This window comes from Ammospiza caudacuta, chromosome 3 (assembly GCF_027887145.1).
Source record: "Ammospiza caudacuta isolate bAmmCau1 chromosome 3, bAmmCau1.pri, whole genome shotgun sequence".
NCBI lineage: Eukaryota > Metazoa > Chordata > Aves > Passeriformes > Passerellidae > Ammospiza > Ammospiza caudacuta.
This window is the reverse complement of record NC_080595.1, coordinates 62,771,467-62,797,200: the sequence shown is the minus strand read 5'-3', so window position 1 is coordinate 62,797,200 and position 25,734 is coordinate 62,771,467. Positions and strand designations below refer to the sequence as shown.

General features: G+C 37.1%; 1 protein-coding gene across 1 annotated transcript in view; it reads left to right on the top strand.

Annotated features, from left to right (window-relative positions):
* The window catches only part of ENPP3 (ectonucleotide pyrophosphatase/phosphodiesterase 3), a 35,447-nt gene extending 22,026 nt beyond the window's left edge, over positions 1-13,421 (top strand). The window contains exons 16-25 of the mRNA XM_058802430.1: positions 355-421; positions 1,847-1,934; positions 2,689-2,858; positions 2,973-3,030; positions 3,779-3,933; positions 7,370-7,505; positions 8,017-8,094; positions 9,439-9,571; positions 11,095-11,251; positions 12,870-13,421. Coding sequence (XP_058658413.1) covers positions 355-421; positions 1,847-1,934; positions 2,689-2,858; positions 2,973-3,030; positions 3,779-3,933; positions 7,370-7,505; positions 8,017-8,094; positions 9,439-9,571; positions 11,095-11,251; positions 12,870-13,043 — 1,216 coding nt within the window. The 3' untranslated portion in view covers positions 13,044-13,421. The remainder of the gene's footprint in view (positions 1-354; positions 422-1,846; positions 1,935-2,688; positions 2,859-2,972; positions 3,031-3,778; positions 3,934-7,369; positions 7,506-8,016; positions 8,095-9,438; positions 9,572-11,094; positions 11,252-12,869) is intronic.
* The last annotated feature ends 12,313 nt before the right edge of the window (positions 13,422-25,734 follow it).

Below are 25,734 nucleotides of genomic sequence, written 5' to 3'. Positions count from 1 at the left end.
AAATGCCAAAGAATATAACTAGGAATTCTTCCAAAATAGATTACACCTCTTCTGCAACCTGTAGGTAGGTAAAGGACTCAGTTCAAAAATGGCCATTTTGTCAACTGGCTTTGAAAATATTGTTTCACTGTACACTCATAGCCAGTTAGGATAATTTATTACTGTCCATAGCAATTTCTGTTAGAGGAGAAAGAGGTCTACATAGAAATGAATGCTATGATGAGCCATAAATGCTACAATATGATGGCAGAGTCAGTTCTCAAGGAATGATGGAGTCTGTGAGCCACAATGACTGTTACTAAGTGCTTCTATTTGTGTCATTTTTATTTACACTGTGTGATGGTTTCTCCTAAGGGATAAAAGTTACACATCTTGTGATGGAGGTAACCATGGCTATAACAACGAATTCAAAAGTATGGAGGTAAGATGATTTCTATTCTATTCTATTCTTGCACTTTCTTATGTACAAAATCATCATGTGCCAGGTAAATCACCAGAATACAGAACAATGACAGTTTTTGCAGTGCGCTTTTTCTTTTCTGGCCACAAGATATGTAAATTGTAAACACATACTAGGTCCAAATATTTGTATTGAGCTTCATTGATGTGTATAAGGCCTGTTTCTTTGGAGTCCTGTAGTAAAAACAGTCTGGTCTTACCTTAGCTGCTTGGAGACAGGTAGACTGCAGTAAACCAAGTCTACCATGTTTAGCTATTGAATTCTTTTTTTCTTTCATTCTTCCACTGAGGCAATGACCAAAAAGTCTCCATAGGCTCTGGGAGTTCATCTGAGCATCTGGAAGCCTGTATGCTCAAATAAACTAAATCTAATTGTCTCTCCTTATCTTACAAGAGTTAATCATATCACCAGAACAAAAAACTAATTAGATATACTGTGTGTTAGTATAGCCTATGTTACAGTTTCATCTAATTTTCACTTCTGGTTACACTGAAAATATTTTGAGGTCTTAAGCTTTTGGTGTTTCATGTACTTTCTGTGATGTGAACCTTTAGCTAAGGTCAAGCATGCCACTGTAAATCCCATATTCTGTGCCTAAGAATCAGATCCTTCCGGATCTTTACAACTATGTTAAAACCAAATGTCAGTGATCAGAATTATGCTGAATGTTTGTATGGAAAGAAAAGGTAAATTCTGGTTACCATGGAAACCGTAATAATAGATAGCCTTGCACAGGTGCCACAACAGATGACTTTTTTTTTTAAGAAAGGAGGAATATTTCATTTTTCTATAATAACTTGAAAATTCCTTTTCTGTTATGGACACATAATATTATTTTAGAACAGATCATTGTCCTGTTAGTCCTGTTTCCCATATCTCCTGGCAGGCACCTCAGGAGGCTCACAAAGCACTAGAAAATCCCAAGAGTCTGTACATAGCATCATTATCAGCATTCTGCCACAAGGCTTGCAGGCTCCAGAAGGGCTGCCCAGCGCTGCCTTGCACCATTGGTGGTACAGATGCAGGTCTTTGCTGAGTTTGGAATGGGTCTCTGCAGTTCCCTGCTCCTTGGTTTAATCATGGCCATAGACTCTTAAGTGACCCAAAGACTTCAGAGTGCAACAGGTATTAAAAAAACACCCCAAAACCAAATGAGATTCATTATATAGTTTGAAATGGGAATTTTTGCTTTGCATTTTTCTTTAAATTATGTGCAATGGCAGAAAATTGCCTTCCTTACCAGAATAATCCTGTACTTTTAACTTCTGTGACTGTGAAAAGACTGTATTTTTTCCATTGTCCCAGTTTTCATAAAGTGCAACTGAATTGGTTTTGACTTTGCTCCTTTAGGTAACATTTTTTTTTGTTATTACTATTACACTCTAGGCTATATTCTTAGCATATGGCCCAAGCTTTAAAGAGAAAACAGAAGTGGATGCTTTTGAAAACATTGAGGTTTACAACCTTATGTGTGGTGAGTAGAAACAATCCAGTACTTAAGACTATAAAGTTCTAGTATTTTCAAATACCAGTGTTATAAGAGCTAAAAGAAGCATAGCTAAAAATTGAGTGAATTCATTCAAAACAAAACACTGAAGCCATGCTCTTAGGCCTTCTTTGCACTGATAAGAAATTGACTTCCAGAAGTTGCACTGGTTTGAAGGTTTTTCTGATTGCAGAAGAATTCCACTAAAGAATCAGAGGGAACCACACCTGCCAAAGGGGTTTGCTGTCAAAGTAATGCCTGTGGAACTGTGGATAAGAATCTTGCAGAGAATATCTGCTCTTGCTCATAACTTAGGGTGAACCATTGTAGTCCCAGCAGTGCACAATTAGGAAGCATGAGCCTCAGAAAATATGGATTAAAGCATCACACAAAAATGCAATAGTTTACTAGGTTTCACAATGTGATGCACTTGCAATAACATTTATACTTTGCATTAAACTGTCTAATCTTTTCAATGTTGTGACAATGTATAAAACTGTACCAACAGTACTCAAATTTATAGTTACTAAATCTTGATGCCGTGGAAGATAGCAAAGAACCTTCAGACCTAGAAAACTGCAAGTTGGTGGGAGTAGTTACTGTAATAGTTTAAATAATGGAATAAGCTATTTCTTCTACTTTTAAAAATCACTAGGAGATTAGTAGATTTGGACAGATAATAACTTCTTAAAATACTGTTTTAGTCTTAAAATATGTTTACAAATTTCAAATGTTTCAACAGATTTGCTGCGTATAGCACCAGCAGAAAACAATGGAACACATGGCAGCTTGAATCACCTCTTAAAGAAACCCTTTTACAATCCTTCACATCCAGAGGAAGCCTCATCTCCCTTTTCATGTCCAGTTTACAATCTGGCTCCTACAGATGAGCTGGGATGCAACTGCACACAAGTAAATAGGGGTTTTCTGGCATCTTTTAATCATCTTTGTCAAGTGTGTTCTACTTTCTTCATTTTTTTTCTAAAAAAATTGATTCATTTTGAACAATTCTCTGACTTTTTACAGATACCCGTTGAGTCAATAGAAGAGCTAAATGAGAGGTTAAATCTCACCACAGAAGAAAGTGAGTAGCAGAAAATGAAAAGAGCAGCAGTATTTTAAAATCCACACTTGGTGTATATTTCATGTCACTGGTTTCAGTGGGAATTTTTGCAACATTAATTACAATTGAAAGTGTAGTAGGAAAATCAGGTCAGAAGCATCTTTTTTTTTTTAATTTTTCCTTTTCGTGTCTTAAAAAAATGATAAGGGACTCTGTTATAGCAACATGTATGTATAGGAATAGGATCTGAACATCATTAAAATTTTGGAGAAAATCATAAAGATTTCAATGGTCTTGAAGAAAATGTGAGCACTGTCAGGCTATGTGACACAACTCTTATCCCTTACCCTGTATCCATAACTTTACCTTTCTCTGATCAAAAATTCCCATAGATACTTCTTTCCACCTTTTTTATGGGGTTTCTGGAAATTTTGGGAAGCATTGTATTGCCTCCTAGTCAAACAAGATGTAAATTTTACTGCACTGGCAAGATAAATTCAAAATACTTGCATCGGTATGAAATTTCAAAGAAACAAGAGTTTTCAAGTCTGATATACTTTATTGACTTTTGTACATTAAACACAATATAAAAACTATTTTCTACATTTTTATTTTACTTATAAGCCTAAAGAACCATGACTAGGTTTACTGTTGGATCTATTTGCATTTGCCAAAGTTTTAGTTAACAATTTTTGTCTGTTCTCTTAACCCCTTGTGCCATCCAAAATGTTATAGAAGAATAAATCAATAATTATTATTTAAATTTTAGTAAAGAGGGCAAACTCATCTCATTTGCCATATGGGAGACCCAGAGTTCTTCAGAAGGAAAAGGTCTACTGCCTCCTTTCCCATCATCAGTATGTGAGTGGATACAGCTACGATCTCCGGATGCCACTGTGGACTGCCTACACTGTGAATAAGCCTGTAGGTTATCAAATACCTCTACTACTCTTAAATATGGGATCTAATGGGTTAAAAATGTGGTCCATTTGTCAGGAACCCAGTTTAATGGCTGATGGATGTCATGTGACTAAGGCACTTGTGTCAGAAAAAATGTCTTTGATATTATTTAACTTTTAGCTATCTTAAAATAAAGTTTTGAGAAATGGGAATGACCGTTTGTTAGGGACACAAAAGATACAGGAGCTGCTGATGACCTGGTTCTATTAAGCCTGTCCTGTAAAAGGGATATGCTGTCAAGACAATTCTCCATCTCTTCTGTCAGTTCCTGTGAAAAAGCAGGATTGGCTGTGATTTCCCAAATCAGAAGTTTTAAGCTTTCCGATGAGTACCATGACCTTTTTCCTATTAAATACACTCTATGCAACTCTACAAGACAGTTTGCAGTAGTGCATATGAGTTCTTTGCTCTCTGTTACGTGATATGATTTCTGAAAAATGTAATTATAGTTGAACGAACCTCTGGGTGTTCAAGGGTATGCGGATCAAGAATAAATTGTTTGAGTTTTCAGGGTCGGTAAACTAATGGACATTCATGGGCTTACTTGCCCTCATAATTTGACCCTTTTTCTAAGTTGCCTTGAGGAAGTAGTTTCTATATTGAATCTTCTGTCTGAAGAGGACTGTTATTGATGTCTATGTGATTTCTTATTTCAGCAGTACAAATATGAAGAAATTATTTTAATCAAATGTATGCTGCTAAAATGATAGTATTTCAGAAAGTGTCACTACATGCTTTTTACTGATTCTTCTGTCTTGGGTGAAGTATCATGAATCCAGTCCTAAGAAGGCTAAAAGTCATTTAAACAAAGGTCCATTTCAACAAGAACTGTTTACACTTCATATTTGAAGATCTGCCCTTAAACCTTTCAATGAAAGTGCATTACCCAATTGAAAACTAGTAAATTGTCGGCATATTTTTTGTCTGATTTTGCTTTAAAAAGACTAAAAAGTTCCATCAGAGCTGCAGTCTTCTTAATATTGAGCTTTAAAAAAGCTCAAAAACCCAAATAACTTTCCAGATGTTTTCCTTTGTTGAAAAACAATTTCTCAGTTAGCAAAGAATCATAGAAGTTTAAAGGGTTGAAATGGCCCTTAATCTAATTCCAATCCAGCCCTGCCATGGACAGGGATATCTCCCACTAGACCAGATTGCTCAAGGCCTTATCCAATCTGGCTTTGAACAGTGCCAGGGTTGGGACATCCACAACCTCCCCTGGCAACTTGTTCCAGTGTCTCACAACCCTTATGTGAAAAAAATTCTTCCCAATATCTAACCTAAATTTCCCCTCTTTCAATTTGTACCCATTGCTCCTTGTCTTATCAGTACAGTTCTTGACCAAGGGTCCCTCTCTGGCTTTCCTGTAGGTCCCCTTCAGACACTGGAAGTGTATAAAGAAAGTTCCTGCTCAACTTAACATCTAAATTAAGAGAAATACATATTTTGCAGGAGGATGTTATAGCAGTTTATGCAACATTGTGGGAAGCAGTGAATGAGACTGAAGTATTGGAGGATATAGGTCACAGCAGAATCCAGTGCAGTGATGTATGTTTTCTGTAGAAAGAATAGGAAATCATAAATTCCATCTGTAATAGTGTCAGAGGCACAACAGTGAAAGGCTCTGAGTGTAAGAGCTCATACACTGACTTACCTTGCACAGTAAGCTGACATTATGATTTTTTATTACATGTGCTAATCAAGAGGAATAGGCTTTGTAATTTATAACAACTGTGGAAGGACAGAGGGATAGAGCTAATGCCTTTGACGGTAAGGTTTGGCTGCAATACCTGGGAATGACAGAAAGTTGCCCTTTCTACAGAATTTTTATTGCACCCTGGGTTAATTATGTTTGGATGCAGGCTGTACAATGCTTTACACAATTTGTAGGTTGGGGTATAGCTCATTATTAGGTAGCTATAAAGAAGTGCTTAAATATTAAACTAGATAATGCAGGCTGGGCTTTTGTGTGATTTGGGAGTTTTGAAACTGGTTGAATAACATACACTTGCAGATCTTAAATAAAAGATGTTAGCATTTTGATTACTTATTATTCTCAGGAATAAGGAAATTTAAGATTGAAGGGCATTAGTTTTCTCGAGGCTTTATACTCATCTTCCAGGGAGAAAGGCACATTTTCTTGCAAAAAGACAAACACACCTGAAGGGAGCTGCATTTTACATAGGAGACCACAGCAGATGCTCAAATTCTGTTATGTAATGCAAATAACTCTTGCTTCTTGACATTAATTACTGGCTCATCAAAAAGTAATAAATAGCATCAAAAAGGGATAATTCATGATGTGGTAGCCACAGCCAATTTTTAGTTTTAACTGCTTTCTTCAGGAGACATTATGGTTCTTTGACCTGAAATAGAAAGAGCCAAATTGGTAATGAATGATTTTTGTTTTTTGCTTGTTTGGTTAGGTTTTTTTGATGCATGATCTCCTCAGGAGTCAAAGGAAGACTTTTGTCTTTTATATTTCATTCCATGTGGTATATATGTTTTCCATTAATATGCAACCTGACCGTAACATGGCATCTACTTGAATTCTGATAGAAGTAACTAAAGAAATTAAATCAAGGAGTAAAAAGAGGCACAAGAAGAAGAACATTACAGATTTTTTTTTTGCTTAGTTTTAATTGATCAAAACAAACAATGTACTGAAAATTAAATTAGACATTCATCTTCTATTTATAAAGGTACAATGCAAAATATATTCCAGTCTTACCAAAATGAAACTAAGTTACAGGTAATGGAGCATGAAAAAAGAGTTAAATGCAAAAAACAATATCCAGATGATCTAATGTTAGTGTAAAATTATGAAAAAGTGTGTAGAAAAGGTTATAGGAAAAAAAAAGTGAAGGTTATAGAAAGAATTATAGTCATCAGAATTACTTTTGGCCAGATCTTAGCATGTTAGCATATTCTGGTGAGTTACTAAAGCCAGTAAAATGTTCCAAATTTACTGTGGATTTCTTTATCTATAACTCTTCAGCTGCACAAATTCTTATGGAGACTGCATGCTCAGATGCCAAGATGAGGTGATAGTGTCATTTTTATCTACTAGCTGCTTTCCAGGAGGATGTGACATCCAGTTTGTGTTTCCAGAAATATGTAAAAGTGACGAATGAGTCAAATGTGAAATCTGTTTTTGCCTAAGGTGTAACCTTATTTTGGTCCTACAGTTTTACACGGTGCATACGGATTTCCCTGAATTACCTAAAAACAGGAGTAGAAGAAAAACACTACCCAGAAAACATTAGTGTCCATTACTTGCATTGACCTGATTCACTATGAAAATAGGAGAAGATTCAATGAAGTCCATTCTAGAAAGTAAAACCATACAAAGCATTGGCTTAGCCACAGCCGTGGGTGTAAGATTTTTTTTTCCTTTTCACAGGAAAACACATCTCCTCTTCCTCCCACTGTTTCAGACTGTCTGCGGCCTGATGTTAGAATCCCTGCTGCCTGGAGCCAAAATTGTTCTGACTACCCAGAAGGGCTGACCTTGACCCACAGTTTCCTCTATCCTCCCAGTGAGCATGGTTCTTTTTATAGAGACCTTAGAAAGTCTTAATCAGCTGGATGTGGGTTTATGTTTAAACATATACCCAAACACCAAAACAAACTTCTTTGGATCAGCATGTTGGGCAGAAAAAGGTTTCCAGTGTTTGCAGACTGACCAAAAGTAGGGCAGCTGCTACTTGTATCTAAATATTTTTGGTTTAGAATATTTACTTTTTTTTTTTAAACATGGAACAACTTGAATGTGATGAAAACCGGTTGGAATGATGTAAAGGGTTGGAAGGAAAGGCTGTCCCTCTTCCTCTGCATAAATATTCTTTTCCTACTTTCAAATTTGGTAATTATTATTTATTGAGTAGATTTCTTGAACAAATTTGGAGATATGTTTGCAATAGAATCATACACTCATGCTCAAATGTAACATGTAATTGAACTACATGTACCTACAATTTATAGTGACATATGAATCAATTGGTCTTTGTATAGTATTCCATTCACTTATATTTTGATCTTTTCATATAGACTACAATTCATCTGATCTTGAACAGTATGATGCCTTACTCACCAGCAATATTGTTCCCATGTATAAAGCTTTCAAAGGTAGGTTGCAAAATTTTGATTAATTATGATTAATTTTCTTTAATTATTGTTCTTGATTTGATAAAGCTATCACAAAATTTTAAAACATTAATGTATGGTCTGCTGTATATCCAGATGTTGTGAAAATATCCTTAAAACATTTTAAGAGTAGATGTTTTAAAATTTATAGCACAATTATATGGGAGTTTTTTTTCTTTGTGTAGTCTTATCTGATTTCTGCTTATTTCTGCTTACCTGTTTGCTTATGAGTTTGCTCTTCGTCTCCTCTGTGCTATTCTAACAGGAAATGTTAGCTATGAAACTCTCATAAAAATATCCCTTGGGAAAATGCTCAAGGTGAATGCAAATGGCAATTCTTTTTTTCAAAATCTGAAGAGAAAACCCCAACAATATTAATCTTGCAACACTATTTCTATAATAGATGTTTTTATTATGCAATAATAAGACGTCTTCACATCCAGCCTGACTCACATTTGTTTGTAATCATTGATAAGAAATTTTCTATAACTGCTTATGATCCTGTTTTATTCTTAGGCCTAGGCTAATTTTCTTAGAAAATGCATAAAAAGAGGAATTGTGTAAGGAAAAAGTTGGAAAAAACCCGATTATGTAAATACCTTTCTAATACATTCAGACCTCAATTATTCGTTCACTCATTAAAAACCAGAGATCCAGAAGACCTAAGTGTTTTTAATCTTCCAAATAAATCACAGACTGTGAAAAATCTAATTTTTCAAGGAAAACAACAAGAAGGTTCTATAGACCATAAGCAACAGCTAAATCAATAGGAGATTCCCTCAATGCCCCAAACCTGACAGGTTTTTTTTTGCCATGCCAGTTGTAAATATTTGAATAATGTCACTATTTTATATCCTATGAATTGCATTTTCTTGATTGGTGTCTGTGAAATAAGCCAAATTGTCTAGTCATGAGTTCTAGACAGTTAAACTAACAGGTCAGGTGGTGAGTATTCCTCTCACAAAATCATTATGTCAGTTCCTACTATTTGTAACACTGATCAGGCACATCAGCCAGAAATTAGTGACCTCTCAGCTGTAGGTTTGTAGCTTCAGCTTTAGATCAAATCAAAGATAGATACACTTTAGATACACTCCAGTAGTGCAATTTACCTTGCTATTGACTATAGCAACATTTACAGCACCTCTTTCAATGGCAAGTGGGAGTATGTCCCTTCTGATTAAATCCTAATTTTGTGTAACAAAGAGTTTAGTTCTGAACTTTTAAAAATTAATCTTCAGTGAAAACACAAATACACTATTTTTCTTCAGTGGTGAAATTACTTTAAATTGATATTAATTTTGCTTTTATTTTTTTTTATGACAGACATATGGGACTATTTCCATAATGTGCTTCTTCAGAAATATGCTAGAGAAAGAAATGGGGTAAACGTTATCAGTGGACCAGCGTTTGATTACAATTATGATGGCCATTTTGATAGCCCTGATGAAATTAAGCAGTAAGTACATGGAAAAGCCAGAAGTCAAGCTCTATATGATTTCAACTGTGTTTCCACACAAAAACCACCTATTATTTAAAAAGACTAAGAAACAAGTATCATGGAGAATGCAGTATTCTCTTTATAATGCTACATCCATATTACTCAAACAAGAGGAAGTGCTCATGCAAACAAATACAGTCCCATGGAAGTTGAAGTAAAGAGTAAAAAGCTGTGCAGTTACATCTCTATATACATGCACAGGTACAGAGTAGTAATTAGTCTGCAGTAATTGGTTTCCCAAGATGATGCCTAGATTTTAGATTTTGGGCCTCTGCATCAGAAATGCTGGGAGAATATGACTTTTAAACAGGCAGAAGACATGCTTAAGCATGATTATCTCACTTTGATGTTGTGCTCACTGACCTGTTTGTTGTTTCTTCCTATTGTCTCAAACTGATGTATTTCATCAAAGGTCAGATTTGTGTGTTTGCCTTCACTGAATCACATAACTGGAAATGCAAAATGTAACATTCCTGAGAGGTAACTTTGCATAACTATGGCTTACACAGCTTACTGTAACATCTGATATGTTTACACATAAATTATAAAGACCAATTATTAATGTCAGTGAATAAGGATACAAGGAAATAAAAACAGAATTATGAAAACCTAGATTAGGGAAAATACCTTCTGAGACTAAGAGCATTTATGGAGTAGAAAGGTGCTGGGAAGTCAGTACAGCTGAATCTATCACTGGAGATGTTTTACTCCGGCTAGACTTGACCACATCTGATATGAATGGTTTGAGAATGGGAAAATCAGCCTGCCACGTAGTAGGAGGGTGGAAGGGAGGAGGGACTACAACTTCCTTCCAAGCATAATGCTGTAATACCCAGCTGACCACATAATGCTGCCTCCAGTTTGGAATAAGCATGCTTTAGTCAGCATGGTTAGGCTGTCATACAAAGAAGTATAATAATTTCAGTGATAGGATTTTGTTCAACAAAAAAGCCTGGGAAACATTCAGCTCTTTATACACAAGAGTGACCATGTTTGCAGAATAGTCACAAAAGAGCAGCAAAGGCATGTTCAACCGAGTATCCTAAGCTGACTTCTACAGCACATAGCCACAAATCACTGTTCTGGCATTTCTCAATGGCAAGGAGTCAGAAGTTGATTTTCTCATCGCTCTCCTCTGATTCACATGGTTGAAATTCTTCATATAATATGATGCTCTATTGTGACTCTTCCAGATGTAGAGATCTCTGGCTCTGGCAAAATAGAGTATTGACCACATTAAACAGTCCTAGTTCAGTGGGACTGCTTGTAGCACACAAAGTAATCCATGTATGTTTGGATGTTCATAAAATAAATGGCGAGGTTGTGTATCCCATCAGGTATCTTTTTCAATTACAAAAAAAATTTAAGTCATATAGTATTGAAAGATATATATTGAGACAAATTCTATAAATTTCTAATTGTATCAGTGGTGTTAACACTTGATATCTCAAGAAATGCCTTACCTAATGTTTGTTTTGTAGGTATGTAAACAATACAAAAATCCCCGTCCCAACCCATTACTATGTGATTCTGACAAGCTGCAACAACACATCCTATACTCCACTGAACTGTTCAGGGTCCTTGGATGCTTTGTCTTTTATCATTCCTCATCGACCTGACAACTCTGAAAGCTGTGCTGTAAGTACAGTTCTATGTTCCTGTGTGCCGACAAACTTTGGGAACTGATTCCCATTGGAATTTAGTCATCCAGAGAACCTTTATCAGTCTGTGGAATTAACTCATTCCTCATGAGCTGGGAGTGAGCTGACAGTTAAAGCAATCACCAGAAGAGCAAGGAGCTCCAGGAGAGGTAGCTGGAAATGAATGAGCTGATAGGAAGCAAGGAAGAAGAAAGGGAGGTAAGATAAGAGGACTGGGAAATGCTGTCACCTGAGAAGGGCTGAGAACAGCAGCACAGGCAACAGGGAGATGAGATATCTTTATGGAAGACTGCAGGATAAACTTACTTTAGCGGTGTCAGAAGACTTTCAGTGTTATTCCCTTCAGTTAATAGAAAATTCCTTTAGTTGCTTATTCCACCTCTATGAGAAATCCAGGCATTTGGATGAATGGTTCTGCAGTTAAAATTCATACTTGAATTAAATGAAATCTCTGCTTACCGCTAACAGTGTGAATCTTGTGCCTTGTAGGAAACAAAATACATTATCTGAGTGTAATATGTATTGCTGAGGCCTATTCCACAAACTCTGGGTTGCAGAAGGTTCCTAAACTCAGTGTTTGTATATAATATATAATATCTATTTCTATTTCTATTTCTATTTCTATTTCTATTTCTATTTCTATTTCTATAAATATAAATATAAATATAAATATAAATATAAATATAAATATAAATATAAATATAAATTGCACAAGTACAGCTGCACAGACTTGAACTGATCTTCACACAAAGTTTTTAGTTGATTTATAACTTTGAACTCAAAACTCCAGACAGATGCAAGCTTGCTGTACTCGGAAACAACTTCTGCGTCTCCCCATTTGTAGTGTGGATAATCCACAACTTCCCAGTGAGATCTTTTTAGAAGTTGAGGGTTGAGTAATTATTAGAATGAATTAGTCATCATAATTTAAAGATTGACTATAATTTCTAAAGTTTCTAAAACCCCAAATCTCATTTTATATTCATCATGTTTGGTAGTAACATAAATTTAATGAATCATTTGCCTCAGAAGCAGATATTGTTAATGAAAAAGCAAATTACCAGCTCTTTGTGAAACAATCCTTGCAGTGAAAGAACAGAAAAGAACATTTTGGATTGATTACTGGTTGCATTTCCATTGTATTCCCCATCTAACTAGCAACAATTCTTGCTGTCCAGCAATCAAGACTGAGCTGCTGTAAGGACTTTTTGTGAGTTGTCAGGTGCCTGTTGCTTGACTGGCCTGAGCGGTGCAGCTAATTTGTGCTGTAACTAAAACTGTCCTTAGGTGTGTGTTTGAAATGTGGCTCGTGCATTTTGTACTTTAAAGTCACAATTGCCATGTCAGCATAATTCTTCTTGTCTGTCACTGTGGAAGTGGAGAGGTGGGTAGAAGAGACATCTGCTCGATTCTGTTTAAATGAGATCCCTAAAAGCAAGGCTGTAAAGATGCCTTGGAAAGCCTGAAAGAAGTTTTACCAAGTGGAGGCTTTTAGTCTGTCAGACCAGGTCAAACACTGGCCATTGCCTAACACTGCCACCAAACAACAGAGGGCCTTTTATGTGTCTGAACATTGTTCTTGCTTGTTTTGACAGGAAAATAAGACACTTTCCGAATGGGTTGAAGAAAGAGTTCAGGCTCATTCTGCACGTGTTCGGGATGTGGAGTTGCTATCTGGGCTTGACTTTTACCAGGAAAGAAATGAATCTGTCTCTGAGATCTTGAGGCTAAAGACATTTTTGCCAATATTTGAGACTGAAAGTATCTGATGATCTTTGGAAAAGGTGTCAGTGCTTGGAAAAAAGAAAATTTCAGTGATTTCACTTATTTCCTTGTTTAAGTATGTGGGAGTATTTTTCAAATTTGTGTTTTCCAGTCAAGTGTTCTGTGCCAATGAAATTTGAATAAAAATGATACATAAAATTTTCTAAAGTGAATTAAATCATCATTGTTGAACCAGGCTTTCAATACACAGTATATATTTTTATTATGTAAAAACTAATATATTATATTACTCTAAAATACATGAAATATTATATGTGATATTATATATATAATAGTAGTAATGATTGAAAAAAATGCAAAAGGAACATATTTTATACTACAGAGACATCAGAACTGTAAATTGTATATAAAATATTTCTACAATGGAGTTGAAAAATAAAACATTTTGAGAGAAGTGTCTATGTTTTTCCCTTGTGTTTATCAAAGGTCATGGTTCTCCAACACAAGCACATCCTGAAATATTCTGAATTTCTCTTTCTCACCTATTAATTCCTATGGAAACATATTCTGACTCACAAAAAGTTTGTACACAGTGCAAGTGATCATCACCGTGTTTTCCACTTGTGTTAATTAATTATGCTAGTAACAAGTGAAGTGAATGAGGTATATTCTTGTACCCTTCAGAAATCTTAAAACATTCTGAACATGAAGAGGTAAAAGAAATGCTCTACACAGAAGAATTTTGTCTTGATATTTACCTGTATTTGCAATGGTTTCCAAATGCCTGGTGATAACAAAATGTTTGTGTCTATTTTTAAATAGTTAAACTTGAGATTAGAGCGTAAAATTAGCAATAACATCCAAAACAGATAGAGACATTGTAGACAGATACTTTGTAACACTGTGCTGTACAAAAATAATTGCTGAGGACAGGTAAGTAGGACAAGACAATGGAAATTTCCAGATTATGCTAATAAAAAAATGTCACCTATAATAGAGTGTGAGTGAACTACTCCACTACAAATATTGCTAAGCGCATTTATGAAAAACAGCAGAAAATGGATCATTTGATTTATAGGCACAGCAGGGGCATTTTAAAGAAACATGTTAAAGTGTGTTTCAATCTATAAAACTAACTGTGGACTGAAGGAGCTATGTCTGCTTAAAGAATCAAACTTTAAACTCCCAAACTTTTCAGCACAAAGAATCCAAACCCACCACAGGACACTACATTTTCCAAAGTCGTCAAGATGATCAGTGTATGCCCACACACCAGACAGAGTTTAGCAATATTGATCTTAAAATCTTGATGTGGGACCAAGCTGAACATAAAGATTTTTATCTCAGTGAAATCATTACACCATCATGGAGTTGCAGTTCATCACTCTACAATGTTTTGACATCTTAAGTCTGCTCACCTAAATCAGAGACTTCTGCTAAACTGCCCCAATTAAGAACATGACTGTTTTTTTACTTTGTGGTAAATCAGACCCTAACTCAAGTAAAAAAATCTACACTCACAGTAGAAGAGTGGGACAAAAGAATAGTGACTAAATGTATAAAATAAATATGGGTTATTTTACTCTGAAATGCTGAGAAATTCAAAAGTTAAAGTAACAACAAATAGTAACCACAAAATAAACACATAATATTTAATTTAAAAACATAATCCTCCTTTGTTAATCATTCTGCTTTGTCCTGAGATTTAGGAAATTATGCTGTTTCTGGATATTTCAGATGTCTGTTTCCTAGGGGATGTGAGTATTGCTTTCCCAAATTGGTAAACCTTTGTTTCTGTGTTTTTCAGCCAGTTCTGAAACTCCCAAAGCTGCAGTGGAATAACCACAAATTAATCTGCTGACTGCAAAAGCAGATGTGGCCAAGTCTCAGCTCTTTGAGCCACCTTCCATGTGACGATTAAAAATGTAAATTCTGTAAAACATTATTTTCCATAGACCATTATTTAAGCTAAGAAAACTGAGTGCTCCTGTAGACATTGAAGATCTGAACTCTGAAGGACCTTGCTGCTTCCTTCTCTTATGCTTGGGTCCTTTTAAGTTTTAGAGTATTAGAACCAAATCTCTAAGCAAATATAGAAACTTGGCACTACCTAAATCTAGTCTTTTCTCTGTAGCAAGGCCGAGTTATAATGAAAGAAACTAGGCAAGGGAAACAGCCTACCCTGCCCCAGAAAAGGCAGAGCAAGGAAAAGCTTAATTGATGGGTTTTTTTCGTAAGTGCTACTATTTCCCTGACACCACACCCTGGCTCTGTGGGACTGTCACCATATAAAACAAACCTTTTTTTTCACTTAATATTTATTATAGAGACCACTGGCATTTTGTCAGTACCTCCCTGAAGTAGTTTCAAAGCTGAGTGCAGACATTGAAGTGGCACAGAATACCCTTTACCTTGGACATCCTCCCTTAAGTGTCAATGGATATATATTGAAAGGGCTATTTTAAAAAATTACCTCCTACAATGTTTGTCCACAGGATGATGGGATTTTTCATTTGCAATTGTTTGTAAGCACAGATTTTTTTCTGTCCTTACTGTGCAGTGAGGGAATTGCTACCTCTGGGTGAAAAGCTGTCAATAGGAAGGCAAGCAAATTGATCATGCCTCTGGATCCAAAGTCTTGAGAAAAGTGGAGGCTCAGTAGTGTCCTCTTAGAGCAGCACTTGCCTGTCCCACCACAATTTCCCTGGGGAGGGAGAAGTGAACACTACTGGCATGACTTTCATTACCATAGTCTGAAAGCGTCAGGAAATACAAATCCATCCCAGACCCTGAAGCATGAAACAAAGAATGGGAGTGCCTCTGAAGGATGAAAAGTGCTGGGTGGAATTCAAGTTGGTATGGTCAGGGTCCAGGACTTTGGACAGCTTTGGGTTTGACATAAATCAGACTTAAAGCAGAAGTGCCAAGGACATCAATTGCTTTATTGTACATTAAGGAGACTTGGCAACTGATGTGTCCCATAAACCACCCTGCCCACTGTCCAGGAAGATCAGCCACAGCCTTCTTTGCCTGTAATGGTTGGGAGTTGGAAGGAGAGTGAGTGGTTCCTGAGACTGTCTGCAAAGAAGTGCATTTCTCCTGGTCTTACCCTATGTGAGAGAAGCACGGGTGGGAGGAACAGTACTTTGTCTTTCCAGAGGCTTTCCAAGGAAAGATGAAATTGCAGAGCTTTGTTTGGTGTCTAGCTTGCCTCTTATCAGTGAGTCAGATTGCTGCCTGACAGATGGAACAGGTCCCTAAAGGGATGTGTAGTTTTGCACAAGATGAAGGACTTTACAGAGTGGTGTTACAAGCCAAGAGGCAGGGCACTAGTGGAGGCAGTATAGACCTCTAGTGCCTGCGCAGCAATGGCAACGCCTCAAAGGTCCAATGCTAAGGTTTGTGCTTTTTCAGAATGCTGTTTGAAGCATTTTATATATTGCTCTGATTTTTTTTGTTAGTGGCAGAATACAAACCTGTTATTCTGTAGGCAGGATTAAAGTTTTCTTGTAGTCCTGCAGTTCAGATTTGTCAGATTTTTTGTATGAGCCGCTTAACACTCATCAGCACAGATGAAAACTGTGTCTGTCAACTGTAAGCATAAAGACTCAATTTGATCAACCAAAGAAAATTCTGTAACAAGTATGGGAACTAACAATCTTTCTGTCCTTCTCTTCATATCACATACAGGTCATAACACAGAATTCTCTCTCAAATCTCAGAAGTAACCAGCTCTCCCAGGTAAGAAGAAGGATTTACAGGGAATTGCTGAGAAAAAGTATTTTGAAAAAGAAAGCTCTGTTTGATTTTTAGTCAATCTAGTCAATGTAATTTCCTTCTATTCAGCTGTGCTGGTTTGGATTTTTTCCTCATTTCGATTTGTTGTCAGGGGAAAAGCTGATGGAATTGTGTCTAGCTACCAAAACTACATCTGTGCATACCATTTCTATAATCTCTAGAATATCCAAAAGATATCCCCATCAGCCAAGAATGCAAAATATGATTTGGAAATGATGGTAAGTTTTAATTTCTCATTATTAATTTCTCCTTCATTTTAGGCAGAAGGATGCCTTTTCTGCATCTGTGAACACATTTTTATGAAGTAGAACATTCCAAGAGTTTGTTACCCTCCTTTCCACTCTTCCCCGAGGGGCATTGTCTGCTTCTTTTCATCTCACTAGTTAATATTCTTTTTAATTTTTTGTTCAGGTTACAGATGCTGGATATCTCCCTAGCATCATTAAGCATTACAAATGAATCTTCAGTTACAAAGAGGAGAAAGTTCAGGGAAAAAAAAGCACTGTCTGAATGCAGGAAAAATCAGAATATTGAAATTTTTGTTCCTTTGTGTTTTTAAAAGCTTAACTGCAGACCCATGGGAAAGGTGAGTTCAAGCTGTTGCTTACTCTAATTCTTTCCACAGAATGAGAAATCTTGTCTCATTTCCTTTACTCAGTTATGAGTTAGATCACATTTTATGTGGTATGCAATTCAATCTTATGAGTAGTACAAGGTTTTGGAAACAGTTTAGCTACATAGGCTGAGGAAAAACATGATATAAGTTCATATTTGTTCCACTAAATTTTTATTGTTTCCGAAAATTTTATTCTGTGAACATTTCCAGCAATTTTCAGGTGCTGTTCAGTGTATCAAACTTGTTCTTGATGGTGGTTTGGCAGCAAATAATTCCCTGCAATCTTGACTCCTAAGGGTAGTGTCAGACAGACTGACAGCAAACAGGATGCTGTCTGATGGGAAGGGCGATGGCAGGGAGGCAAGTTTCTAAAAGGACCAGTAATGTTTCCTTAGGAAAATATGGGCTGTGGTGGGCACAAGGACTGGTCAGTAACTTCACTTTATAGTTGACCTACAATATCGGGTAGAAGAAGAAACCACCCCTCCTGAGGTTTTTTGTGTGGCGAGTTACTGCCTGTGTCTAATGTCTGACATCTTTCCCATGGTTCCTGCTCACCATTTTTCTTGCTCTAATGTGTGTCTTTATTGTACATTAAGGAGTCTCATCCCAGCCCCAGTTGTGTTTCTCCCCATCACCTGTGTCTCAGTGTGATCTTTGTCTCATCCAGCTGTTGGCACTTGCAAGGAAAGAGTCTCAGCTCCTTTCTCCAACTTGGCCCACAGCATATGGCTCATGCGCCAACCATGCAAACCAACTTCCTAAACCAATAATTTGGAATAAAGCCAGTATGAGAACTAATTTCATGCTCAGTCTTTGGGACTGTGACCACTGCCACCCATGCTTTCTTGGACCAGAAATCATACTCTTTCTGCAACTCAGGATTTTCAGAAAGCTAAGTGTAGAAGTGATGAAATTAGTCATTAAAATCACAGTTTTTGACAAAGGAGTAGAGTGAGCTATGGGAAACCCATAAATAAGCATTTTTCCATCGCAAAAAGCTTTAACATTTTAGGATAACTTGCATAACATCATAACTGTTCTCTGAGGTACAGATTTAATTTAATGTGCTTGTATAAACACCCTTAGATAGAAAATTTCTGTTGGTCTGAATGACTTGTGTTTGAGAACTTCTAAGTAAACACAATTGCATAAGAAATGCTGCAAAGCTGTATGTTACAGAAGTTTATTTATTTTTATTTTAATGTCTTCCTCACAAGCAAATGCTTAAGAGAAATAATCCAGCAGAAATGTTGTCAGTGGCACTGCCAACAGTTCTACCCATTATTAAAAGCTACCAAAAATTACCAAAAAATGCATAAAAGCAATGTGAAATCTTTATATAGGAAAAAATACAATAAAATATTTTTGTGTCTCGCATAATAAGCAGCATATATTTCAAAGCAGCAGGGAGAAATTGCTACCTGCTGTTAGTGCAATTAGGAAAAGTTCCCTATTTCCCAGCTATGAATAACCTAACACTACCATGGGCATAATGCTGCAATATTACTTGACAAATTTTCTAATTGATTGTTGCAAAAAATGGCACCTTTTGAAACACAATTGATACATGACATAAAATCAAGAGGAAGTCTGAATAATTCAGGAATTTTATGAAACCCATGGTTAGAGAGATTATATTTTTTCATAGGAATTGATTTTGTATTTTCTCTTACATGTTTCTCTACTGTGAATAATGCAGAATAACTTCACTGTAAAATAGAACTGAACAAAGTTTGTTCTGGATGAAGCCTCTGCTTATGAATCACTGAATCCACAGTCTATTTCTTGTCCAACCAAGCTGCACAGCTATTCTGGACAGCTATAGCATGGGATAATGACATATGGGACATGACACATCAGTGTCCTGTTTATGCTCAAGGTTTTTCCTGTGTGGCATCTTGGTTTGTGTACTGAGGTTTGAGGTTAAACTGAAGAAAACTGTGATTTCCTCCTCGTCTCTGATAATCCATATGCTTTTTAACTGCTCAGTGTCCTTTTTGAACTACTGTCAGCTTGTACATATTACTTTGAATGTAAATGAGGTGTAAATGTGTATTGGTGTTTATATGGCCACGGGGGCTTGGCTGCACTGAGGAGCTGTGGTGATGCCCTAATGGCCAAGTAGGGGGGAGGAAATAAAGAATGGCATATTTGTTTATCAGATATTAATTCTGAATGGTTTCACATGCAGCTACTTATGGGTTTGGCCAACTCAGACCAGGGGGCACAAAGATTGTGTGTAGGCCTGGGATGACCATCACTGGCAGTGAAAACTTCCAGTAACATGGTCTCAGTCATCCTGAAGCCTGTACAGAGTACACACATGGCTTCAGGAAGCTCTTATGTAACAGAAAACTTGCTTCAGATTGAAAAAGGGCGTGATTGCCATTGGTGAAACCTCCTGTCCCGGATTGCCAGTAGCTAAACAGCTTGACAAACAGTGATCCACATGGCTTTCAGTGGTGGTTGTTGGAGGTAGAAACAGAGTAGAGCGCATGCAAGGCTGGAAAATACATGCTGATTATACATTTTTGTTGTTTTTTAGTACAAGAAAAAAACTCCAAAATGTAAGGAAGCCCTGTAATTCCATATAGGTGTGAGGTGATTTCATTTTGGAGCAAAAGCAAAGGAAGGCTCTGATATAATATGGAAAATTAAATCCCTATATGCTTACCTGCTTTAATCTCTTCACAAACAACAAGAGATTTTAAAACTTTTTCTTGCTTAGCAAAGCAAACCCAGAACCTGAGAGGAGGTTAACTACTCTTTCTAGTACTGATGGGAGTGATAATAGTGATGAACAGCAGAGAAAGCAAGAAAAGAAAAAGAGTAGTTTATAATATAGAAAAATGTTAGCACCAAATAATAATAACGATACATAAATTTGCTAGCTGTAGATTCCAGCTGGAAATCAGAAGACAGATTCTCACCAGTAGGCTTCTGGAGCAGCTATTCTATGAACATTGCAAGGGATGAAGAAAAACACTTTAAAGTAAAGAGCTCGGTCAGCCTCTGAATCAGCCTGAATTACACAGTCACCCACGATAGGAAGCAACTGCCTCAATGACTCACTTGGGCCTGTGCTCTTTGCCTCAGTGAATAATGATTAAGTGAAAGAAAAAAAGGCATTTTTACTTTAGGAAGATAATGCAAGACCTGTTTGATTGAGACAGTGATTAACAACGTTTAACAGATTAATTAACACCTCAAGTCCTTGCCAACCAGTAACTTGAGAAACTTGCCTGGGTTTACCGCAATTTAAATAAAAAGCATCTGTGTGGCCAGGATTTGTATGAGCACTGCTGGTGCTGCCATTTCATCAGTCCTAGCTCATGCTCTGCTTTGGTTGCTTGTGAATCATATTCCTGAACATGTGGATAGGAAAACCGTATTCCCTACCTGCTTTACTTCCAGCTGTGTTTGTGAGGTTGGGAAGAATGACAGGAGATGTCATGCTGGGCCAGAAAATGTCTGTACAAAGTGCTTTTGACTAGCTAGGAGGAAAAGGGCATGGATGGAGTTGGTCAGAAAAAGCTTAAAGAAACTTATTGGGATTTGGTGGTTTTTTTGGTGTTGGCTTTTTTCTTTTCTTTTTTTTTTCTTTTTTTCTTTTTTTTTTTTTTATGAATTAGTCAGATCCATGCAATTAAACAATTTTGCAGAGTCTGAATTTGCTTTCAGTGGTGTCCCAATACAGCAGTGTCAGCCAGACAATTTTCAGAACAAGGTTAGATGCCAACACATCATCTCCATGACTTTTTCTTTCAGGCTTCTCCAGAGCTGAAAAACAACCCGAAGTTACTGAATCCCGGCTGAGAGCCATATTGCTCCACGGCCTGGTGAGGTGACAAAATCCAGAGCTGGAGCAGCTTGCAGGCATGAACTTGATGCCAGATTTTGTACAGCTTGAGTCTTAATAACCAACTTGCTACTTTTTTTGTTTTTCTGTCTGATGGGTCCCCACACCTGAAAGACAGCTCTGACCTGGTGCAGGATGTGAGAGGTTTTGAAGTCCTAAAAATTCCCTGAGGGCAGGAAATTTTTTCCAGTGCAGCATTTCTGCCATGACTCTCCTCTTCAGCACATCCAAAACTCATGCTGTTGTCCTTGCCAAACTCCTATTCCAACTCCTCATATGAAAACGATCTATGAATTTTCGTTGGAACATATACAGAGACTGGGCAAGGCCGCCTGGCTAAAAGGACAGCAGGCACATGATGGAGGATGTGGTCTGCTCAGAAACTTTCATGTCAGAGAAGCTGCCTTGCAGGTCATTTCTATTTATATCTACTGAGAGCACTCAGAAGATAGAGAACAACTTCAGGAGCCCATAGGCAATTGTACATATTAAACATCTGAGATGTGAGATATGATGACTGAGTGACTATTAGGTGACTATCCTAATAGCTTGGTCCCTATACCTATTGTTATTTTGGATGCAGGATGCAGCAGTTCATCAATGTTCATCAGTATCATTATTTGATTAGTGACAGAAAACTACTTTACTCTTATCCTAGAATGCTTGACCTGCCTATTTTATCATTTGCAGAGTTCTAGAGTAGTTGAAAAAAATATTCTACCTTTCTGTCCACCTTTCATTTATCTAGGGGATATCCAATGCATAAGATAAACACCAATTGCTGATATAGAACCTCAGAAAAAAGATCAGAGGCAAATTATTTTATATGCTTGAGCTGATGCATAAGGTAAACTGCTAGGATGGGGCCTTGGATTTTTATACCATAAAGGGGAAGAATGACCAGATTTACTGCCTTGTAGCTTTTAACATTAAAAATGCTGGTCCAAATTATTTTCATGTAAACCACACAAGGATTCAGTATTTATGTAGTTCATAGGCCACAATAAATGCTCACTTGTCTCTGTTCCACATATAAAACTTGTAAAAAGATTGATGTGTGGCATGTACTTTGAGGCTTTAAGCTGACATACAGAAGGAAGTATAGTAATATCTTCCTTGCTTCCTCAAAATTCATTCCATTAATATCTGTCTTCCAATAATTAGTGGGAAATATGAAAAATAAAAATACTTGCTACCATGTAGGCTTTTGTAAACAAAGTACAGGTTAGATGGAGCACAAGGGCAACAGCACTGCTGGAACTGATCATTATTGTTTGGGATTCATCCCACCTTATTACCTGGTGCCACCTGCTTAGCTCTTTTTTGAAACTTTTTTGGTGGTTGTGATAAGACAACAGGTCACAGTGGGAACTCCAGGTGCTGGTCTTGTGTGAGTCAGTCTCCTTATCAGGTCGGTCTTCCTGATTGATCTCAGGTTGTTGAGTTGGATTTCCTCCTGAGAGACATGGAAAGTGAGAGGTGTTGGGCTCCTGTACTATATACTGTGCTAGTAAAGAGGGCTGCAACAAAAGCCAGAGGAAATGTCTCTGTGAGACATCATGCAAAGAAACTATGACTTTTCGTCTGCATGGAGAAATTGTCTGTGTTGCTTCTGTGAAAAAGTCTGCATTTACTGAATCCTCTTAGACACTCCCATTGCTCTCTAAGAATGCCAGGAAGAACATGGAGCTGTGCCCACAGTTTTTCTTGGTTCATAATTCTTTGTACATGAGCTGAAAGCCCATGGGGCATGGTGGATTGCTAAACCAGAAGAATACGGGCAATGACTTCTGACTCTCAATTAAAGTACATTGTTACTTCACCTTAAGGAACTGGTTGACCTATCCCTCTTCTCCATGGAGAGCAATGAAAAATATACTCTTGACCTCTTTCTAAATAGGCTAAATTAAAACCAGATTTTGAAGTTCAAAATATAAATTCTTGTCTAGCTCTTTGTTGAGCAGTTCTAACTGTGTGTTACAGGGCACCTTACATGAGCCAACTTGCTGCCAGTGAGCGCTACTGCGATTATCAACACTAAACATTTCTAATGGGATAACTAACAGGGGAATGCCTTAGCACAAGTGATGTGCCATGTTCAAAATGCCAGCAGTCACCACTGTTGGTATGCTTTCTCTGCAAATTATTCTGCAGTTCAGAAAATAAGAGTAACTTTCAGGGTAACTATGCTCAATAACCCCACAGTTAGTTAACACCCTGAAAGAGTTACAGAAAGATGCCTTCCAAAGACGAGCAACTCTTCTGAGGCAAACTGATTTACCAGAATTTGTAAACTATGTTTTTAACATATCTGGTATGTAGAGCTCTTGGAACTTTCCATGAAAAAGGAACCCCAGATAAAAATAAACATTAACTAAAAACACACCATGTTTCTGGGGTGAGGATAAAATGACTTTTAGACACCACTAACATCCTGGTTGAGTCAATTCAACCTCCCTAAAGTCAAATACATAGTTTGGTTTGGTTGAACATGTTAGTTTTTAAACACTGACAGTCTCAAGAAACCCTACAAAAGCTGATGATAAAATCAGTTTGGTTTTTTTACTTCATATTTCCACACAAAAACATGAAGAGAAAACTTAATGTAAAAATTGGCTTTTAAGGTTTGCTCTGGAGGAGTTGTTTGTCAGGTAAATTTCATACATCTGCCTTTTGAGATATTTTTCCTTTCTTCCAGCTTCTAAGTCCTAGCAGGAAGAACTCATATGAGAAGGCAACACTATGTCTGCATTACCTACAGTGCATATCCTAGAGTGAGTGATGCTTAGCTGAGATTTGCTCTCTCATAAGTCATGGACTACTGAGAAACTGGGAACAAACAAGTTTCACCAAGGGAAGTAAATACAACATGAGCAAATCTTTCTCTGACATCTCAAGATAATCTGGCTGTGGCATGTCACACGGGGGAATTACTGATTTAGTTTAATGTAGACATCTGCAAAAAAAGTTGTTAACACACTTCACATAAATGATTTAGGAGTTTCATAAGGGATGCTTAACTCTAGTCCTCAGAATATTAATTTGCAAATTAAGCTGAAACAAAGAGTGAATTGAGTAGTGAATGGGCTCAAGAGCCTCTCCCTGAAATAGCTACTGCTGTCTTCAGGTCAGCAGAGGATTGGCTGCTGTGTTTATTAATGACCTGGTTTTCTGCATCCTGAATAGATGCAGGAGTATTGCCTTCCATTTCACCTATGGGCTACAGGAAGGTATGAAAGGAGAATAGTAGAGACTGGAAGGTTTATGTTTTTAGTATTCCTTTATACCAAATTAAATTTAGTATTCCTTTATACTAATTGTGCTGTCAGTATTGACTATGTGTCCCTTCAGGACTGGTTTAGCACAGGTTCCCTAGATGAGGTCTGTCAGCATCACCTGCAGAGTTCAGTTATCTTTGTGAATCTTAAAAGCAGACCCAAATTCTGCTCTGAAAGCAGAGCAATGGGTTGAGTTTCAATGGCAAGAAGAATACGGGCAATGACTTCTGACTCTCAGTTAAAGCACATTTTTACTTCATCTTAAGGAATGCCCTACCCCTTGGGAACTTCTCGCCTTCTGAAGGTCATGTCTGGGATACTTTGCATAGACCTTATAGCAGACTTGGAAGAATGCACTTCTGGTATTCCCCAGAGTTGGAAATAGCTGTACTTCCTGACACCTAGCTTCAGTGAATCTCTAGACAGTCTTTTAATGATGCATGGGTCAGGCATAATATGCCCAGGCCATAAGGTGGCAGGGATTCAGCAGCAGGCACCCTGCTGAGACTTCATGCAGATTGTCCAAAAATATTTATTTAAGCATGTGTTGTTCCCCTTGGTGGGGCTTATGCCTGGGACATGTCCCAGAAAATGGTTTCACTTTATAACTCTGGAGCAGCTTTGCCAGAAACAATTTTTCATCCTTTTGTACTTTTATAAATATTTCCAGTATCTGCTTTTGTAAACACAGAAGGAGCAAATAACGGAACCCAAAAGAATAATACTAAAATATTCTCCCAGAATTTCCCTGGGTATTTTTTTTGTCATGAGATCCCAAGAGGAAGCAGCTGGGTGACAAAGCAGAGTTAAAGACTGCAGGTTTGAGGGAATACTGTGAGCTTGGGTGATGGTTACACCCACTCACACTGTTTGAAGATGGGATTGTGAACATTTGCTGTCACAAGACCATGTTCACTGGCTTGGTGGATTTTTCTGCATGTGCATCATGTCAGAAGTAGCACAGAAGCAGAAGGGGTGAGCAAGAGGTGTGTGCGAGTGAGCATTTCAGGCATAGAGTGACTTGGAAGTCCAAGGATAAGCATTTATTTCTGACAGTTAACAACATGTAAGACTTGGATGTTAGATAATTCCATTGGAAAAATTAGTCTCCCTTAGAAAACATTATTTGAATCAGCTTTCTCAGAGATTATTAGCTCTAAAATTCATGTTTTGTTTAAAAT